The sequence below is a fragment of the Charadrius vociferus genome, unplaced genomic scaffold (assembly GCF_000708025.1).
Source record: "Charadrius vociferus isolate BGI_N301 unplaced genomic scaffold, ASM70802v2 scaffold549, whole genome shotgun sequence".
NCBI classification, from domain to species: Eukaryota; Metazoa; Chordata; class Aves; order Charadriiformes; family Charadriidae; genus Charadrius; species Charadrius vociferus.
The window spans coordinates 14,095-28,017 of NW_009650103.1; the positions used below are offsets into that span (position 1 = coordinate 14,095).

General features: G+C 42.2%; 1 protein-coding gene across 1 annotated transcript in view; it reads left to right on the forward strand.

The window, feature by feature from the left end:
• Window positions 1-1,249: 1,249 nt before the first annotated feature.
• Window positions 1,250-13,923, forward strand: part of NUP214 (nucleoporin 214kDa) — a 43,714-nt gene continuing 31,040 nt past the window's right edge. Inside the window, exons 1-15 of the mRNA XM_009892306.1 lie at window positions 1,250-1,478; window positions 2,303-2,454; window positions 2,712-2,916; window positions 3,446-3,516; window positions 3,857-3,920; window positions 4,645-4,748; window positions 5,325-5,431; window positions 6,038-6,104; window positions 6,682-6,805; window positions 8,643-8,804; window positions 9,900-10,356; window positions 11,763-11,938; window positions 12,628-12,719; window positions 13,302-13,391; window positions 13,764-13,913. Of these exons, the coding sequence (XP_009890608.1) occupies window positions 1,250-1,478; window positions 2,303-2,454; window positions 2,712-2,916; window positions 3,446-3,516; window positions 3,857-3,920; window positions 4,645-4,748; window positions 5,325-5,431; window positions 6,038-6,104; window positions 6,682-6,805; window positions 8,643-8,804; window positions 9,900-10,356; window positions 11,763-11,938; window positions 12,628-12,719; window positions 13,302-13,391; window positions 13,764-13,913 (2,250 nt within the window). The remainder of the gene's footprint in view (window positions 1,479-2,302; window positions 2,455-2,711; window positions 2,917-3,445; window positions 3,517-3,856; window positions 3,921-4,644; window positions 4,749-5,324; window positions 5,432-6,037; window positions 6,105-6,681; window positions 6,806-8,642; window positions 8,805-9,899; window positions 10,357-11,762; window positions 11,939-12,627; window positions 12,720-13,301; window positions 13,392-13,763; window positions 13,914-13,923) is intronic.

The following is a 13,923-nucleotide window of genomic DNA, read 5'->3' on the forward strand; positions in this document are numbered from 1 at the left end:
GGTGGCGTTGGCTCGGGTCGTGACGGAGACCTGTTGAGCGGTTTGTGAAGCACCTGGGGGCTCGTCAGCAGAGTCTGGTACAAGCCTGTGGAGTGGGAGAGCGAGGGGCTGATGTGGCCTGTGATGGAGGGGGGTCTTGGTAACGCCTGGGGAGGAGAGGCAGAATGTGGAGATGGAGGAACCTTATTTTGGGAGTGGAGTGATGTGTTTGTAAGTCTTTCTGTCAGCATGCCTTCTGCTTTTGGAAACAGCATGCGTGGTTGTCTGCTATGGGACAGTGTGAACTGGAGTCTTGTGTGGTGCAAGCGTAGCCCATCGCTGTGTCTCCTGGAGTGTTACTGTGAGGCTATATAAGCAGGCACATCAGCGGATGGATTTCCAAAGCCCACATGCATCTTTGTGCAGTTGCTTTCTGCTCAGGCACCTTCAAAAACAAGGGAGTTGCGCTATTTGTTTTGCAGAGACTTCTGAGTTCCCGCAGCCTCCTCAGGTTGCAGGAATGTACTTACTCGGTGCTTTGGCAGTAATTTGGAAATAAAACTCAGATGCTTGATTTGAGTTACTGGCATTAGATCCAGTGCTTTGTTCAACAATTGGCACGTTGGGAAGAGAGACTCATTCCTAAGGGGAGTCTCAGGTTTTGCATGGTGATAGTGCAGCTGCTGTTATTTCAGTTTGTGTTTTTTGCAGTTTTTATCTCACGCTATTTTTCTCTTCCTCCTTTTACAAAAGGACAATGTAAGTTATGAGAGAAACAAAGGGAAAATATAAGTCTGATTATACAAAGTAATTGCTGGGGCTGGGTGGAAGGAATAACCATATCTGTTCTGTGTGTCATAAATTACGGTAGCAAACAAAGATGCATCCAAGCAGATGTGTGCTTTGTAGCTTTGTGGCAACAAGATTTGTTCAATCATGTTGTATGTCTGCTTTGTTCCCTTTTCTTTCTTTTGCATTCTGTGTCCATTGGCTAGTTTTGGTATGTTTCTGAGAAGGTTAGATGTCCCAGACAGATTCACATTCTACAGGTTTTATGAACATAGGCACTGGGTAGAAGAGAGATTCAGCCCATGGAAAAAATGTGGTATGATCTCAGTCTCTCTTAGATGAGATAGAAAATGTGATGGGATGGCCAGTGGCAGCATGGGTGTGAATTCTGCTTTGGCAGGTGTTTTGCAGCTCTCATGGAGAGACTTTTCAACCTACTGTCTTAGACAAACTGAAGTAAACTATTCCTTTTTGCCACCATATGTACAGCTACTTCCCAACTCTTTTACAACAGGATTTTCAGTTCAGAGCACTGAAGAAGGTCCGCATCTTTGATGCTCCAGATGATCTTCCCAAAGAGCGCTCCAGTCTCCTGGCAGTGTCTAACAAATATGGGCTGGTCTTTGCTGGTGGAGGAACCAGCCTGCAGATCTTTCACACTAGAAATCTTCTCATGCAAAACCAGCTGGGAGAAGATCCCAATAAAATTGGTAAGGCACACTTATGTCTCAAGGTCTTTGCAGAGACAGTTTATGTGGGTTTTTAGGATACAGAGCTCTTGGCTTCTGATACAGTCCTTGGCATGCTCTTTCATGCGTTCGAAATTACCATGTTTTGTTGTGTGAGAAGGCAGGAACAATATTTGCTGTACCTGTAGCTGAAATGAAGTACAGTTGTTGGGAACACATCACCAGGATGCTCTGTGCTAGCTTCTGTTCAAATGTCATTCAGGTTTGCTCATGTGTGTTCGCTGTGATACAGTGAGGTTGACTTTTCCTGCCTGGGAATGTACCCCTCTCCTTGCAGCCACACACTGTCTTGGTAGCCAGTCTTTGAGCTGTGAACCTGTGCATGCATCAGGGATGTGTGTGAGTGGAGGGGCAGCGTTCTCGCAGTGAGTTATCCACTCTTGACTAAATGACTGTCCTGCAAGGGAGAAGGCAGTCGCTGTTCTACCACCTGCGTGCAAAATGGTTTTCAGTCTCCTGTTGGCCTCAGTAACTGTACCCGAGGTATTCATATGCACTCATAAGTAAAACCAAAAATCTGTCCACTTATTTTTCCTACAGGTTACTGAGGACGGAAAGTGGAATTTTATTTTCTTAGGAATTTTGCAGGTCTTGAGACTGTATTGATAGAGATGAAGGAGTTTGCTGTCACTCAGTTTTTCTATGTCAGCTTTAACAGCTGCTGTTAATAGGACTGGTGATTTTTTTACATAAACTCGTTCTAATCGTATTGTTTTACAAGAACAGTTCTTGATATTTAATTTTTTTCTTCTTCATTCTATCTTCCTTTTCTTTTGTGTTTTAAGTGGAGAATGTTCAGAGTACCTTGGTTCCCATGAAGTTTCCCGTGCAGCACCTGGCTCTAAGCTGTGATAATCTCACGCTGTCTGTCTGTATGGTGTCCAGTGAGATTGGTTCCTTCATTGGCTTTTTTGATGTCCGCACATTCTTAAATCAGGTAAAACATACGCAAAGTGTTTTTTTTAATTTTTTTTTTCAAGTTACAACAGGAGGAGAGGCATTCTTTGGGTGGATTTTGTGTCTCTCTGTGGGAGGTGTCTTGTAAAGGATTTGTTCAGTGAACTCAAAATTTGCTTCTTATTTTTATCAGTCATTAATTTACAGGAAGGTCAAAACACCTTTGGATTATGACTTTGGAAGAACTTGGGTTTGTGCTCAGCTTCAACTGTCTCCTGCATTTCTCTTTCCTAAAAGGCAAAACAGCAGAAACGTGCATTTGCTTATCACAAACTGGCGAAGGACTCGGGAAGTGGAGCAATGGTCAATGACCTGAAGTGGAACCCCACTAGTCCCACCATGGTGGCCATCTGCCTGTCCGATGGCAGCATCTCTGTCCTGCAGGTCACGGACTCTGTGAAAGTGTATGCCACGCTGCCTTCCTCTGTAGCTGTTACATCTGGTGAGTGGGAGCCTTGGATAGTGTACAGAATGTCGGACACTGAAGATCAGAAGCAGATTCATAGGTGTAAAAAGACAGGCTATTTGTCTGGCGAGGAGGTTTCTTTAAAAAGATTCGTCACAAAAATTAAGGACTTTAAATCCCTAAGACTTGGAAAATGTGTTTCCATGTAACTGCTTTTTCCTAGTTACCTAGTACTTTACTAGCTCTTTACTAGTTTCCTAGTACTTGCTCCTGGAGGAGCTGCATCTTGTGAATTAGTCAAATGTGCTCACCTGTGGTTTGTGCTGTCTCAGGCTTGACTGTCATTTCCAGGGAAGCAGGCAAATAAGAGAGTCATCATCTGTTGGTTTTTGATCTGTGCAGTCTTGCTTTGTCTGTCACTGGATGACTCCCTGTTTGTTTGATTCAGATTCATGTCTCTTCGCAGGGGCAAAAAATTGTGGTTTTGATTTATTGGTCCTGCTTTTGTGGGGCTTTGTAACTGTCCAGTTCCTTAGCGCTAATGAAATTCTCCTTTTTTGCTCAGTATGTTGGAGCCCGAAGGGAAAACAACTGGCTGTAGGGAGGCAAAATGGCACTGTGGTGCAGTATCTGCCTGTAAGTATTGTTGCTAGTAAGGCCTTATGTCTGCTCACTAGTTTGCAATATGCTTTATTTTCTTTGCATCACAAGCTACAGAATTTGGTCAAGTGGCACATGGTGTGAGCCATTTGAAGCTGCACAAGTGCTTCGGTAACATTAAGGTGTCTTAGACCAATGCTGGGTTCAGTTTAAGTTTGCACCTGCTGCTTAAATGTCCTGATTTCAGAGTGGCACATGATGTGTATTAAAAGGTGGGTGAGTTGCTCTAAAACACTTCTCTGGGCTTTCTGCAAAACTTGCAATTGGCTTTGTTTGGTGTCTTTTTCTTTGTATTTAAGAATAGTTTTATTTGCAGAGTCTGCAGGAGAAGAAAGTAATCCCTTGTCCTCCATTTTATGACTCTGACAATCCCGTTAAAGGTACATCTTTTTGTTTCTTTTTAACTTGTTTACTCTTAAAATATTTTTACTCATTCCTCCTCATGTTTTTAGTTATAGCAGCTGTTTACTACACTGGTTACATATTACAGTGTATTTTGGTTTTCTTTTTAATTACGTGGAAAAAAATATTTACCTGCTTTACTTCTGGGTTGTGTAGAAAAATTACCAGTTGGCCAGGGTGCTTATCAATTTGTAGAATATTTCACATATGAATTTTAAAGACTAGTTTTTGCTCACCGATGTGATAGACAGTACTGTCACAAGTAGTCTCCCTTTAGCATGAAGATTTCTGCATATAAATCCTATTGTCATATTCTGTGTGAGTTTCATTTTGTCATTTTGGCTCTCCAATAAAATGTCAAAGCAGTAAGTTTAGAAAAGCAGAAACACTTCATTTGGATATACCAAAACGTCATCCATGTTTGGAAATGCTGGTGTTCTGTTGCCTGTGATATCATCGGGCAAATCAGTGCATTCTTTTGGTTTGTCTTTGAAATTTCAGGGATCAAATAGGTTTCCCCCTGATAAGATTGATATTCTGTAGACATCATTGAAATTCTTTATCTTGGTAGTGTAGAAGTTAGTGATTCCTTATTTGTTTGTTTGTCGTTTGCTTTTGTGTGCTGTGCAGTTAAAATCAAGATGCAAGGAGGTATAATACTGAAGTGTTTCTGGCTGAGGTAGTTGTTTCCTTCTCTTTCAGTTTTGGATGTACTGTGGATTGGCACATACGTCTTTACTATTGTCTATGCAGCAGCTGATGGGACGCTGGAAACACCTCCAGAAGTGGTCATAGCCATATTGCCTGTAAGTGCCAGCAAGTCATGACGACAGAAATATTTGTTGCTTGGTTTTGACTTTTTTATTACAATGGCATGTTGCTTTTATTATTCACATTGGCATTATGTAGAATTCGAGTTTGGTACTACTGTAAATCATAGTTTTGGGGTTGGGGGAGATTGAGTGGAGGAGGTCGTATTCACTCGAAAACCCATCAGTAACCTGTTCTTTGCCGAAATCGAATTATGACATGAAGACTTTCAGCCTCTGAAGTAAACACGTGGCAAGAAAACCTTACTTGATGTTTTTTGGTTTAGGTTAGGGAGATTTTTAGGCCTCATATGCTCTCATTTAGTATTAGGTTATTAATTGCCAAGGGGGGTTGTGCTATCTAAACTGCCTGGTATCGTCTTTCTTGTCCCTTTATCTTTTGGAGGAGGGTTTTGGTTTGTTTGCTATGTTCTTTGTTTTTCAAGTGATCTAATGATGCCTGTTCTCTCTTGAAGTATGTGGCAATTATTACTGTACCCTGATGCAGCCATATTTATGGGAGTTTGCTTGATTTCTGCATTGGAAGGTAAATTGTCAATGTTGGTCTTACAGAAAAAGGAAGAGAAGCGACCAGAGAAGTTTGTGAATTTCATGGAGCCTTGCTATGGGAGCTGCACAGAAAGACAGCATCATTACTTCCTCAACTATGTTGAGGAATGGTAAGTAGTAGGAATCAAGTCTTTCCCTTGTTGTGCATGTCTGAGTGCTCAGTGCTTCCCGCTATATTGTGCTCCTCCCTTTTTTAAACTATATAATAGAAATGAAATTGTCATTTTGAAAATGCTTTGTGTAAATCCAGCTAATTTCTCCTGCATGCTTTATCTCCATGCCAACATACTCATTTGTCTGGTGACAATACATATTCTTTAAAATATGTCATAACAATTTCCCTTGAGATTGTAAGTCATAGGTTGGGTAATGCCTGACCTTTTATCTCACTTAATTGTATATCTGTGTGAAGAAGCTGCTCCTAACTGTCCAACTACCTGGCTTGGACTGTCATTACCTATGTTGATGTAGTGGCTGTCAAATCATTAGTTGGCAAAGGGTTTCAGCCCCTGGTGACTAGTTCTACAGGAAAAAAATATGTTCTGCAGTGATGTAGCAAATCACGTTTCCCTCATCTTGGGAGGAAAAATCGGTTTCATATTGTTATAACTGTATTCCTAGTTACCAGTTCGTATAGATGATAATGAATTGTGGAGCTGGGGATCTTGCTGTGGATTGTCATGTTTGTTTTAACCTATTTGTGTCCATGCTTACAGGGATCTAGTTCTGGCAGCTTCAGCAGCTTCCACAGAAGTCAGCATTCTTGCCAGGCAAGGGGATCAGGTAGTATTTTTGTTCCTGTTGCATTTGTGCATATGCGTCACCTCTTTCTTGAGTATCTAAGCAAGTATAACCAATATAACACCTGGAATACAATGACATGGTGTATTTTTAAAAAACACCCCAAAACAAAACAAAAACCCGCTCTTTTTACATCTGTTGTGTAGAGTTTTAAGATAAACATAAATCTTAGATGAACAAGAGTGACACAAAAGAGAAAGGATAAACAGAGACACAGTATGTTGTGGACCAAGTACCAGAAGTCTGTTTTTCATGATTCAGGTGGAAGTCTCAAAATTTGGTCAAGCTCACTATAATAAAGTGATTCATGTGAGGTCATCAATTGAAGTTAAACATTAAAACTGTCTGACCTTAACTCTGGCACGCAAGGATGTGTGAGAAGTCACACACAAATCTGTGAAGGATCCTGATCCTTCTGGCATTTGTTGATATGACAGATTTAAGTAGATGCTCTCTAGCTTTTTTGTAGTCTTATCTTTCAACTGTAGTAGGCTAGAGTTCTGATGAAGACTGATCACAGGAAAGCAGTTAGCCTAAATAATAATCTTACTTTTTGCAGAACTGGGAATCGTGGGTTTTGGAGGACTCCAGCAGAGCAGAACTTCCTGTGACAGATAAAAGCGATGACACTCTGCCCGTTGGCGTTGCTGTAGACTACACCAGTAACATGCCTATCCCTATCAGTAAGTCTTGTTAGTCTTTCTTGTGGAATAGTCCAATAAAAGCAATCTATGAGATGTTTTTGAGGAGCAGGCTGATTCTCAGAGTTCTAAGAGATCATTCTGAAAGGGAGACCAACACAGAGGATCATCCTGCCTTTTTATACCAAGCCCACAGCACATGCAGGCTTACTTCTGTGTAAGGATTCAAATGGCAAAGTGTTAAATACAGTTCTTCCTCAAAGCTTTCAGCAGCCTGGGATACTACACTAACAGACGTCGCATGGAAAGCACCCTGGTTATGTCTATGTTTCACAGAGCCAGGATAATAGTGAGTTTAAAGGAGTCATATTCTAACACCGGGGACTTCAGACTGCCTGTGAGGTTTTCTTTATTCTTGTAGCTTATGTCGTTTTGCAGAACTGTTTTGTATGAAGTACATTTGCGCTGATCTAAAGGAAATGTGGGTTAGTTTAAAAACCAGGAAAAGCAAAGATCACTAAGGTGAATGCGTAGGTTTTAATTCTGCATTAAAGCACAGGGCCTGCACTGACTGAACCCTGCTGTGCTGTACATCTAGCCAGTTGCATTATTGCTGTACCTTCCACGCTGCCTGAAGGCTCTTCAAAGCACCTTGTCAGATGCAGGAGCTGAAGATACATCTGAGCTATTGTGTTGTACCTTAGTGAATTCTGAAAACTCTCCCTTGAAACCTGGAGACAGATTGAAATAGAGATGCCTTCAGGCAGAGTGGAAGGTACTGCAGTCAGGGGTTGCTGAAGAGCACAGGAGGGTGCCGATTAACTGAGAACTTTACCTGAATGAAAACCTACATAAGAGAATTGAGGTCAAACTTTGTACTTGAATGCAAAATTGAATTTGAAGCATTTTCTGTTAATCTATACAGTTATTGGATTAAGGAATCTGTCAGAACAGCTTTTTTACGCTCAGGTTGTGCTGCCTTGGAGTTTTTAGAAAGGTTTTTGGAGAAGCTTTTTTGCTAACGCATTGTCAGTGTTCTCAGGAAGTGCGATCAGCTTGGTTTTGGCTGCACGTTAATTGGCTTTGCAGTTCACAGCAAATTTGGATTGCACAGAAACCTCATTTGTCCTGGAGCTTTTTCCCATGTGGGAACTGCCCTCACCTAGCATGCTTTTCCTGAAGAACCAATAGGTAGAGAAACATGGCCATCCACTGCACTGCCCAACAAACAAAGCGCTGTGATTATAGCAGATTTTTCCTGCATCCTAGATTTGCTGGTTTTTTTTTGTTCAATTAAGCATGGTTAAACCATTATAGAAATTTTTTTTAGGGATATAGGGAGTGGTTTGGGGCCTTTAACTGTGCTGAGAATATTTGAACTGAAGCAGACTCTAGCCTCAAAGCTGCAGCTGCACAAAACTCAAAATATTTTATATCAGAGGTTCAGATCATCAGGATGTTTGGTTGATGTTGGCTTTCTTTAAAGTTAAAAAGCTTCCTATCTAGCAATTCTCTTTTGTACTTTATGTATATGAATGTTAATGATGTGACAGGACCCAATGGAATGTGGTGATTGCTGAAAGGCATAGAGGATTGAAAGAGGGAGCAGCGTATAGGTGAAGAAAAAGGACTCCTTCAAAACATGAGAAAACTTTTCACAGGAATTCACAGGTGAAAGTTGGGCTTTGTCATTCAGGAGATGACATTTGATTGTCAAAATAACCCTTCATCTATGAATTTATGAAACATGAAGTCAGAAATGGGAGGGAATAAAGAAGGAAAAAAAAAAAAGAATTGCAAGTCACATGCAGGTGCCAATGCCAGTAGGAACAGAGTGGGAAACTTTGGCTGCAGGACTTACATGTGTGGTTTCTGACAGGTGACGAGAAGACCCTTGCTCCAGCTCCGGTTCTGATCTTGCTCTCTACGGATGGTGTGCTCTGCCCGTTTTACATGATCAACCAAAACCCAGGGGTCAGATCGCTTATCGTGACCCCAGAGCCGTTGCTGTTAGTAGGGGAGAGAGTTCCAAAATCAGCAGGTAGGTACTCCAGTGGATTTGGGAAACACTTGCATTTGTGGATCTTTGTCATATTCATCTGTAAGTTTGGTATTCAGACATGTATGTGGTCACAGAAAATAATTTTTTTTTTCTTTATAATGATAATGGGGAGCAGTTCTTGAGTGTTTTGTGCTCCCAGGATTGTTCTCTGTCTATTGCGCATCAGCATGAAATTATCTGGCCCCGTTCATTATGCAGGATCTCAAGCACTTTGCAGACTGTGTGCTTAGACTCTGCTGCCTTTAGGGAACAGAGCCAAAGCAATTCTAGGAGGCCCTTTGCCCAAGTTTGCAGTGTGCGACTGGAACTGCAGCAGTGACTGCAGGCTCTGCCTGGGGACAAGGATCAGGCATGGTGCAGACCCAGAGCACAGTCTGCATGCTGCAGAGAGGTGGTGGTTTTCCTCCGTATGTTTTGCCACAGGAGGCCATGATATGAACTAAGGTGTTTGGCTGCAGCAAAAGCTTATTTAAGCAATAACTTTCTGCAGCACTGTGAAAATTGTGTTAGCAAGTGAAGAGTAGTAGTTTTATCTGAGGTATGTATGTGTTGCCATATGAGGTGTGAGGTAGGCAGTTTCCTGTGCTGGGGTAGGCAGGTAAGCTGATTGTTCTGCTTGTCTGCATGTATGCAATAAAAATTGGAAACCCACTTTTTTCTTCCCTAAGCCCAAATTTGCTTCTATTTCCCCAAACAGAATGCTTCTGTTTGGCAGCCTGCCTCTCTGCAGCACTGGCAGACTTGCGTGCTGACAGCCAGTTTTATTTGAGATGGCAGGAACCTCATCAAAATCAATGGAGAAGGGTGAAGCCTTTTCACAGGAAATTCCAGACAACATTAATCTAGACTGTAGTATTGATCGTGGCTTGGACTCTGTGTGGTTTCTCTATCGCTTACTGGGTTTGGGGACTGGAAGCCTGGCTCTGCTATCTCTCTTCCTCATCGTACCGTCTGTCCAGTGTGCGAGATAGTGCTGAACTGTCCCTGTCAGATAGCATTTGGCCTTGCAAAACCTGCTGCCATGAGTCAATGCAGCCAAATGAATCTCCTCTTTCCCCATTTGTCTTTCTGCAGGAAGTACTGCCACAACTCCAACCACTCCTCCAACTTCTTCAAAGCCTGATGCAGGACCAGGTGTTGCTCCTGCTGCGCCTGCCTCAAGCCAGCCTCCTGCAGGGGGTGGAGCAGCTGCTTTCTCCTTTGTGCCTTCAACTGTGAAGATACCCAGCTCTACAGGCAGTGATCCTCCACCTTACCCCTTTGCCACTGATGCCTCCAAGCAATCCCTGGCTCCCAGTCTGACTGGAGCAGCAACGTTCTCTTTCTCCTCGGCTTCTCCTAAGGCATCCGTGACTCCTGCTCCTTCTGGAGGCACCACTACAGCTACTGCCACCTCCTTTTCGTTTGCATCCATGAACTTTAAACCAGCTGCAGATAGCTCACCTGGGCCACCACTCTCCACAACACCTGTTGCACAGAAGTCGTCTCTTGCCTCTTCGGCTTCTTCAGTCAAAGTGAACCTCAATGAGAAGTAAATAGATACAGTAGTTAATGCAGTGGCTGGGTACTTGTTAAATTGCTCTGGGCGTGGGAAGTGTATGGTAGTTCCGAAGACGGTTTCTGGCTTTTTGCCCTGATGGCTGTTCCCCATGCTCCCAAGAAAGCACTGAGGAAGCCTCTCTTTATCTAAGACATAGCCGTCTTGGCTGTGAAAACCCTCAGTGCTTCCCATGCTACAGGTTATGTTCATGGGCAAAATATTAGTCAAGGGACGATGGCAAAAATTAGTCTGATAATTTGCCAAATTGCCAGAGACTTAGTTTTTTATGTCTTTGCTTCATAGGTATCAAACTAATTGCATGCTTTGGTTTGATGCAAATCATGGTTAAACACTCTCTGGGGGAACACTGGGATTTGAAATCTTTTATGTCTAGGACTGGTTTGGTGTGGTGGTGATAGCACAAGTTTCTTTGTTTGTTGAAGGTTCCTTACCCCCAACCTAAAGAGTAAGCGCAGAGGTGAGAGGAAGCTGTATCCATAGCTGATGGATTTCTTTTCCACTCCCTTCTTCAGTGGAGAAGGAGCCTTTTGGTTTTGTTCTTAAATGGGTGCTTGGTCACTGAACACAGGATCTGAAATCTTCAAAGCTTGTTTGTGCCAACTGAAAGAAAACTAATATTAATTTGAAACTATGCAAAATGGATTTGAGTGATGAGCGTTCTCAGATTTCATATACCCACTCTTCCCTCTAACTCCTGAGACTTGCTCTCTGTTTTTTAGAAATAATGGTTTACAACACGGAGCTATGTTAATTGGAGCTGCTTTCTACAGAGAGCAATTTTCATTTAAATGCATCATAAGAAATTTCTGATGGTTCAAATGATTATTTTTTTAATTAGAAAAATCTTTACCACACCAGGATCTGATGGTAGCTCTTATGGCTTTTAAAATTTTACATTTTGCATATAAAGCAAATGATACACTTGCGTATTGGCTGAATATTTAAATTGGCTGCCTTGAGGAGCCACGTTTGCAGATTAATAGGAATTCATATTTTCTTGCAGAATTTCTGTTTAAGCCTTGCTGCAAGGATGACACTGAAAAGCAGCTCAGATTTGCTATAGTTGATGCTTTGGTGCAAAATGATGAGGTGCATTTTGAAGCAGGGTAGTACTTTTTGCCTGGCATTTGGTTTTGCTCACTGGGTGAGTCTGTGGTAGCACTCTGTGGTTTCACATATTCAGAAATGATCCTGAATGGCTCCTTCCTGCTATCTGCAGAAGCTACACTTGTAATTTTGTATCTTGAGCTTGAGTTGTGGCTGATCTCAGTGATCACAGAGGGTGATAATTCATTAGAGCTTAGTGCTTTGTTTGGGATGGAGGGAAACAGCCAGGACCAGTTCAAAGCTGAAAGATGTTCTGCTTTCTGTTGCAGGTTTACTGCTGTAGACACCTCTTCTCCCACTAGCAGCACTGGTCAATGCACTTCCACAATGTTTTCATTCTCAACCACTTCCAAAACTGCTTCTGGAGGTCCTCTGAGCCAGTCCACGCCCCTGGCAGCCTCTCCTACCACACCACTGAAGGCTTCGACCCCTGTGCCTGCGGCGGGTAGGAGTCTGATGCATATTGTTGGGAATAATGCATTATTCCCAATGTTCTAAAAGTTCTAGGACATAGTGAGCTTCATTTGGCTTCTTTCTTTCTTGTTTTTCCTGCTGCTCTTACTGATGCAGCAGACCTACTGATTTGCACACCGTAACGATGTGATGGGCTTGGAAAAACTTTTCAGTTTCAGTACTATTTGTGCGTTTTGTTCCCCAGAACAAAATATGTGAAATGAACATATTCAGCTTCTTAAGTTCATCCAGAAGTTCTGGCATTTTCAGTGCTCTGTGATACAGCTCTGATGATGAATGTTTCTGTGCAGTCACACAAATCAGTGCCTTATCTTGCATCTGGAGTGATAAGAGTTCAAAATGGTGACAAATGAGTTTAAATCAGATAGCACTCATTTGTTAGCAGAATAATATTCCACTTCCAAATGATCGTGTGACTGGGGATCGTGAGGTCCTTCAGGAGTGATACAGCCAGATATTGGAGAGTGCCAGTTGTTACCATTAGCAGAGAAGTTGGGTGGGAGTCAAACAGCACCTAAGGAAGGTGTGTTCTTGCACTGGGGCCCACACCACTGTTGCTTTTGGATTTGCCAGCAGCGATTATGGTTACGTCTGAACACAACCTGTTTTCTCAAGCTTTGTATAAGTTGATAAATCATGGTTCCTCTTTTTAAATTCCAGTGGCACGTCCTGCTCAAAATATGCCATCAGCTTCTTTACTACAGAAGACAGCCAAAATCACCCCATCTGCAGCAAAGCCAAGCTCTACTCAGGTAATGGGAACTTGAGTGGGTTCTTTAGAGGGTGAATGTTTTATATGGCCCATGTATTCCTTAGAATTCATTGGACTGAATGACTATCCTTAGGTCAAAGAATTAGCTAGCTTTTGACATTAAAATAGTAGCCAATCTGCGGGACAAAAACTATGTTCTTTGCATGTCTTGAGAGAGCTATGTTTTGATGTATGTTGCCATAATCAGAGTTGTAGGAACTAATTCTTCCCCTTGTTATAGAAATGAGGATTCACAGCTTTCCTAGTTAATAAGCAGTCAAGAGATACCTTGAGTGTGTATTAAAAGAGACACCAGGTTTGCTGGATATTAAAATGAAAGCAGTAATACAGAGCAGCACACAAGGATTTCCTGTGCTTTCATGAAGCTTTAGCCACATATCTCCAGGTAGTTTGCAGTCCTACTTCAAACGTGCACGCGCTGGTCTTAGTTTACTGTGGAACTAGTATTTATGCTTATGACAGTTGTCTCTCTGGCGTTTCTAACAGCTGGTCTTTTTCAATATTCTAAGCTCCCTGTCGCTAAGGATATATCCCTAATATTGGTTTTGGTTTTGGTTTTCAGGGCAAATCGGCACTCCCCAGCATGGCTTTAGAGAAACAGGCGCACCAGTGGAAGGATTCAGACCCTGTCATAGCAGGAATCAGAGAGGAGGTGAGATTTTCAAGCAGTTTTCTTCATTTAGAAGCTGTAAGACAACTGTATAGGTACACAGACACTTATTTTCAGTTCACCTATATTCTGATGGTGTCTTTCAGTAGTTTACGACTCAGAATGGAGATTTTCCCAATAATCAGCTTGGTTTGTAATTGCTGTTTGTGTGTCCTGTTCAGTCATCTTTAATTTCAGTCACTGTGCTGGAAAAATTGCATAGTCTTTCCTGTTAATGTTCAAGAAGAATTTCCTGCTTTGGCTGCAAAGTGACAGGTGTTTATGGTGCAGTAGAAACATTATCCAAGAGCTGCGACATTTGTTCCAGACCCTGCTATGTTTCAGTGGTTGCACTTTCTTCCGCTTGATTTGTAGATTGCCCATTTTCAAAAGGAGATGGAGGAACTGAAGGCCCGGACTTCCAAAGCCTGTTTCCAAGTTGGTACTCCAGAGGAAATGAAGATGTTGCGAACTGAGTCAGATGATCTTCACACCTTTCTCTTGGAAATTAAAGAGACAACAGAGGTGAGCAGAG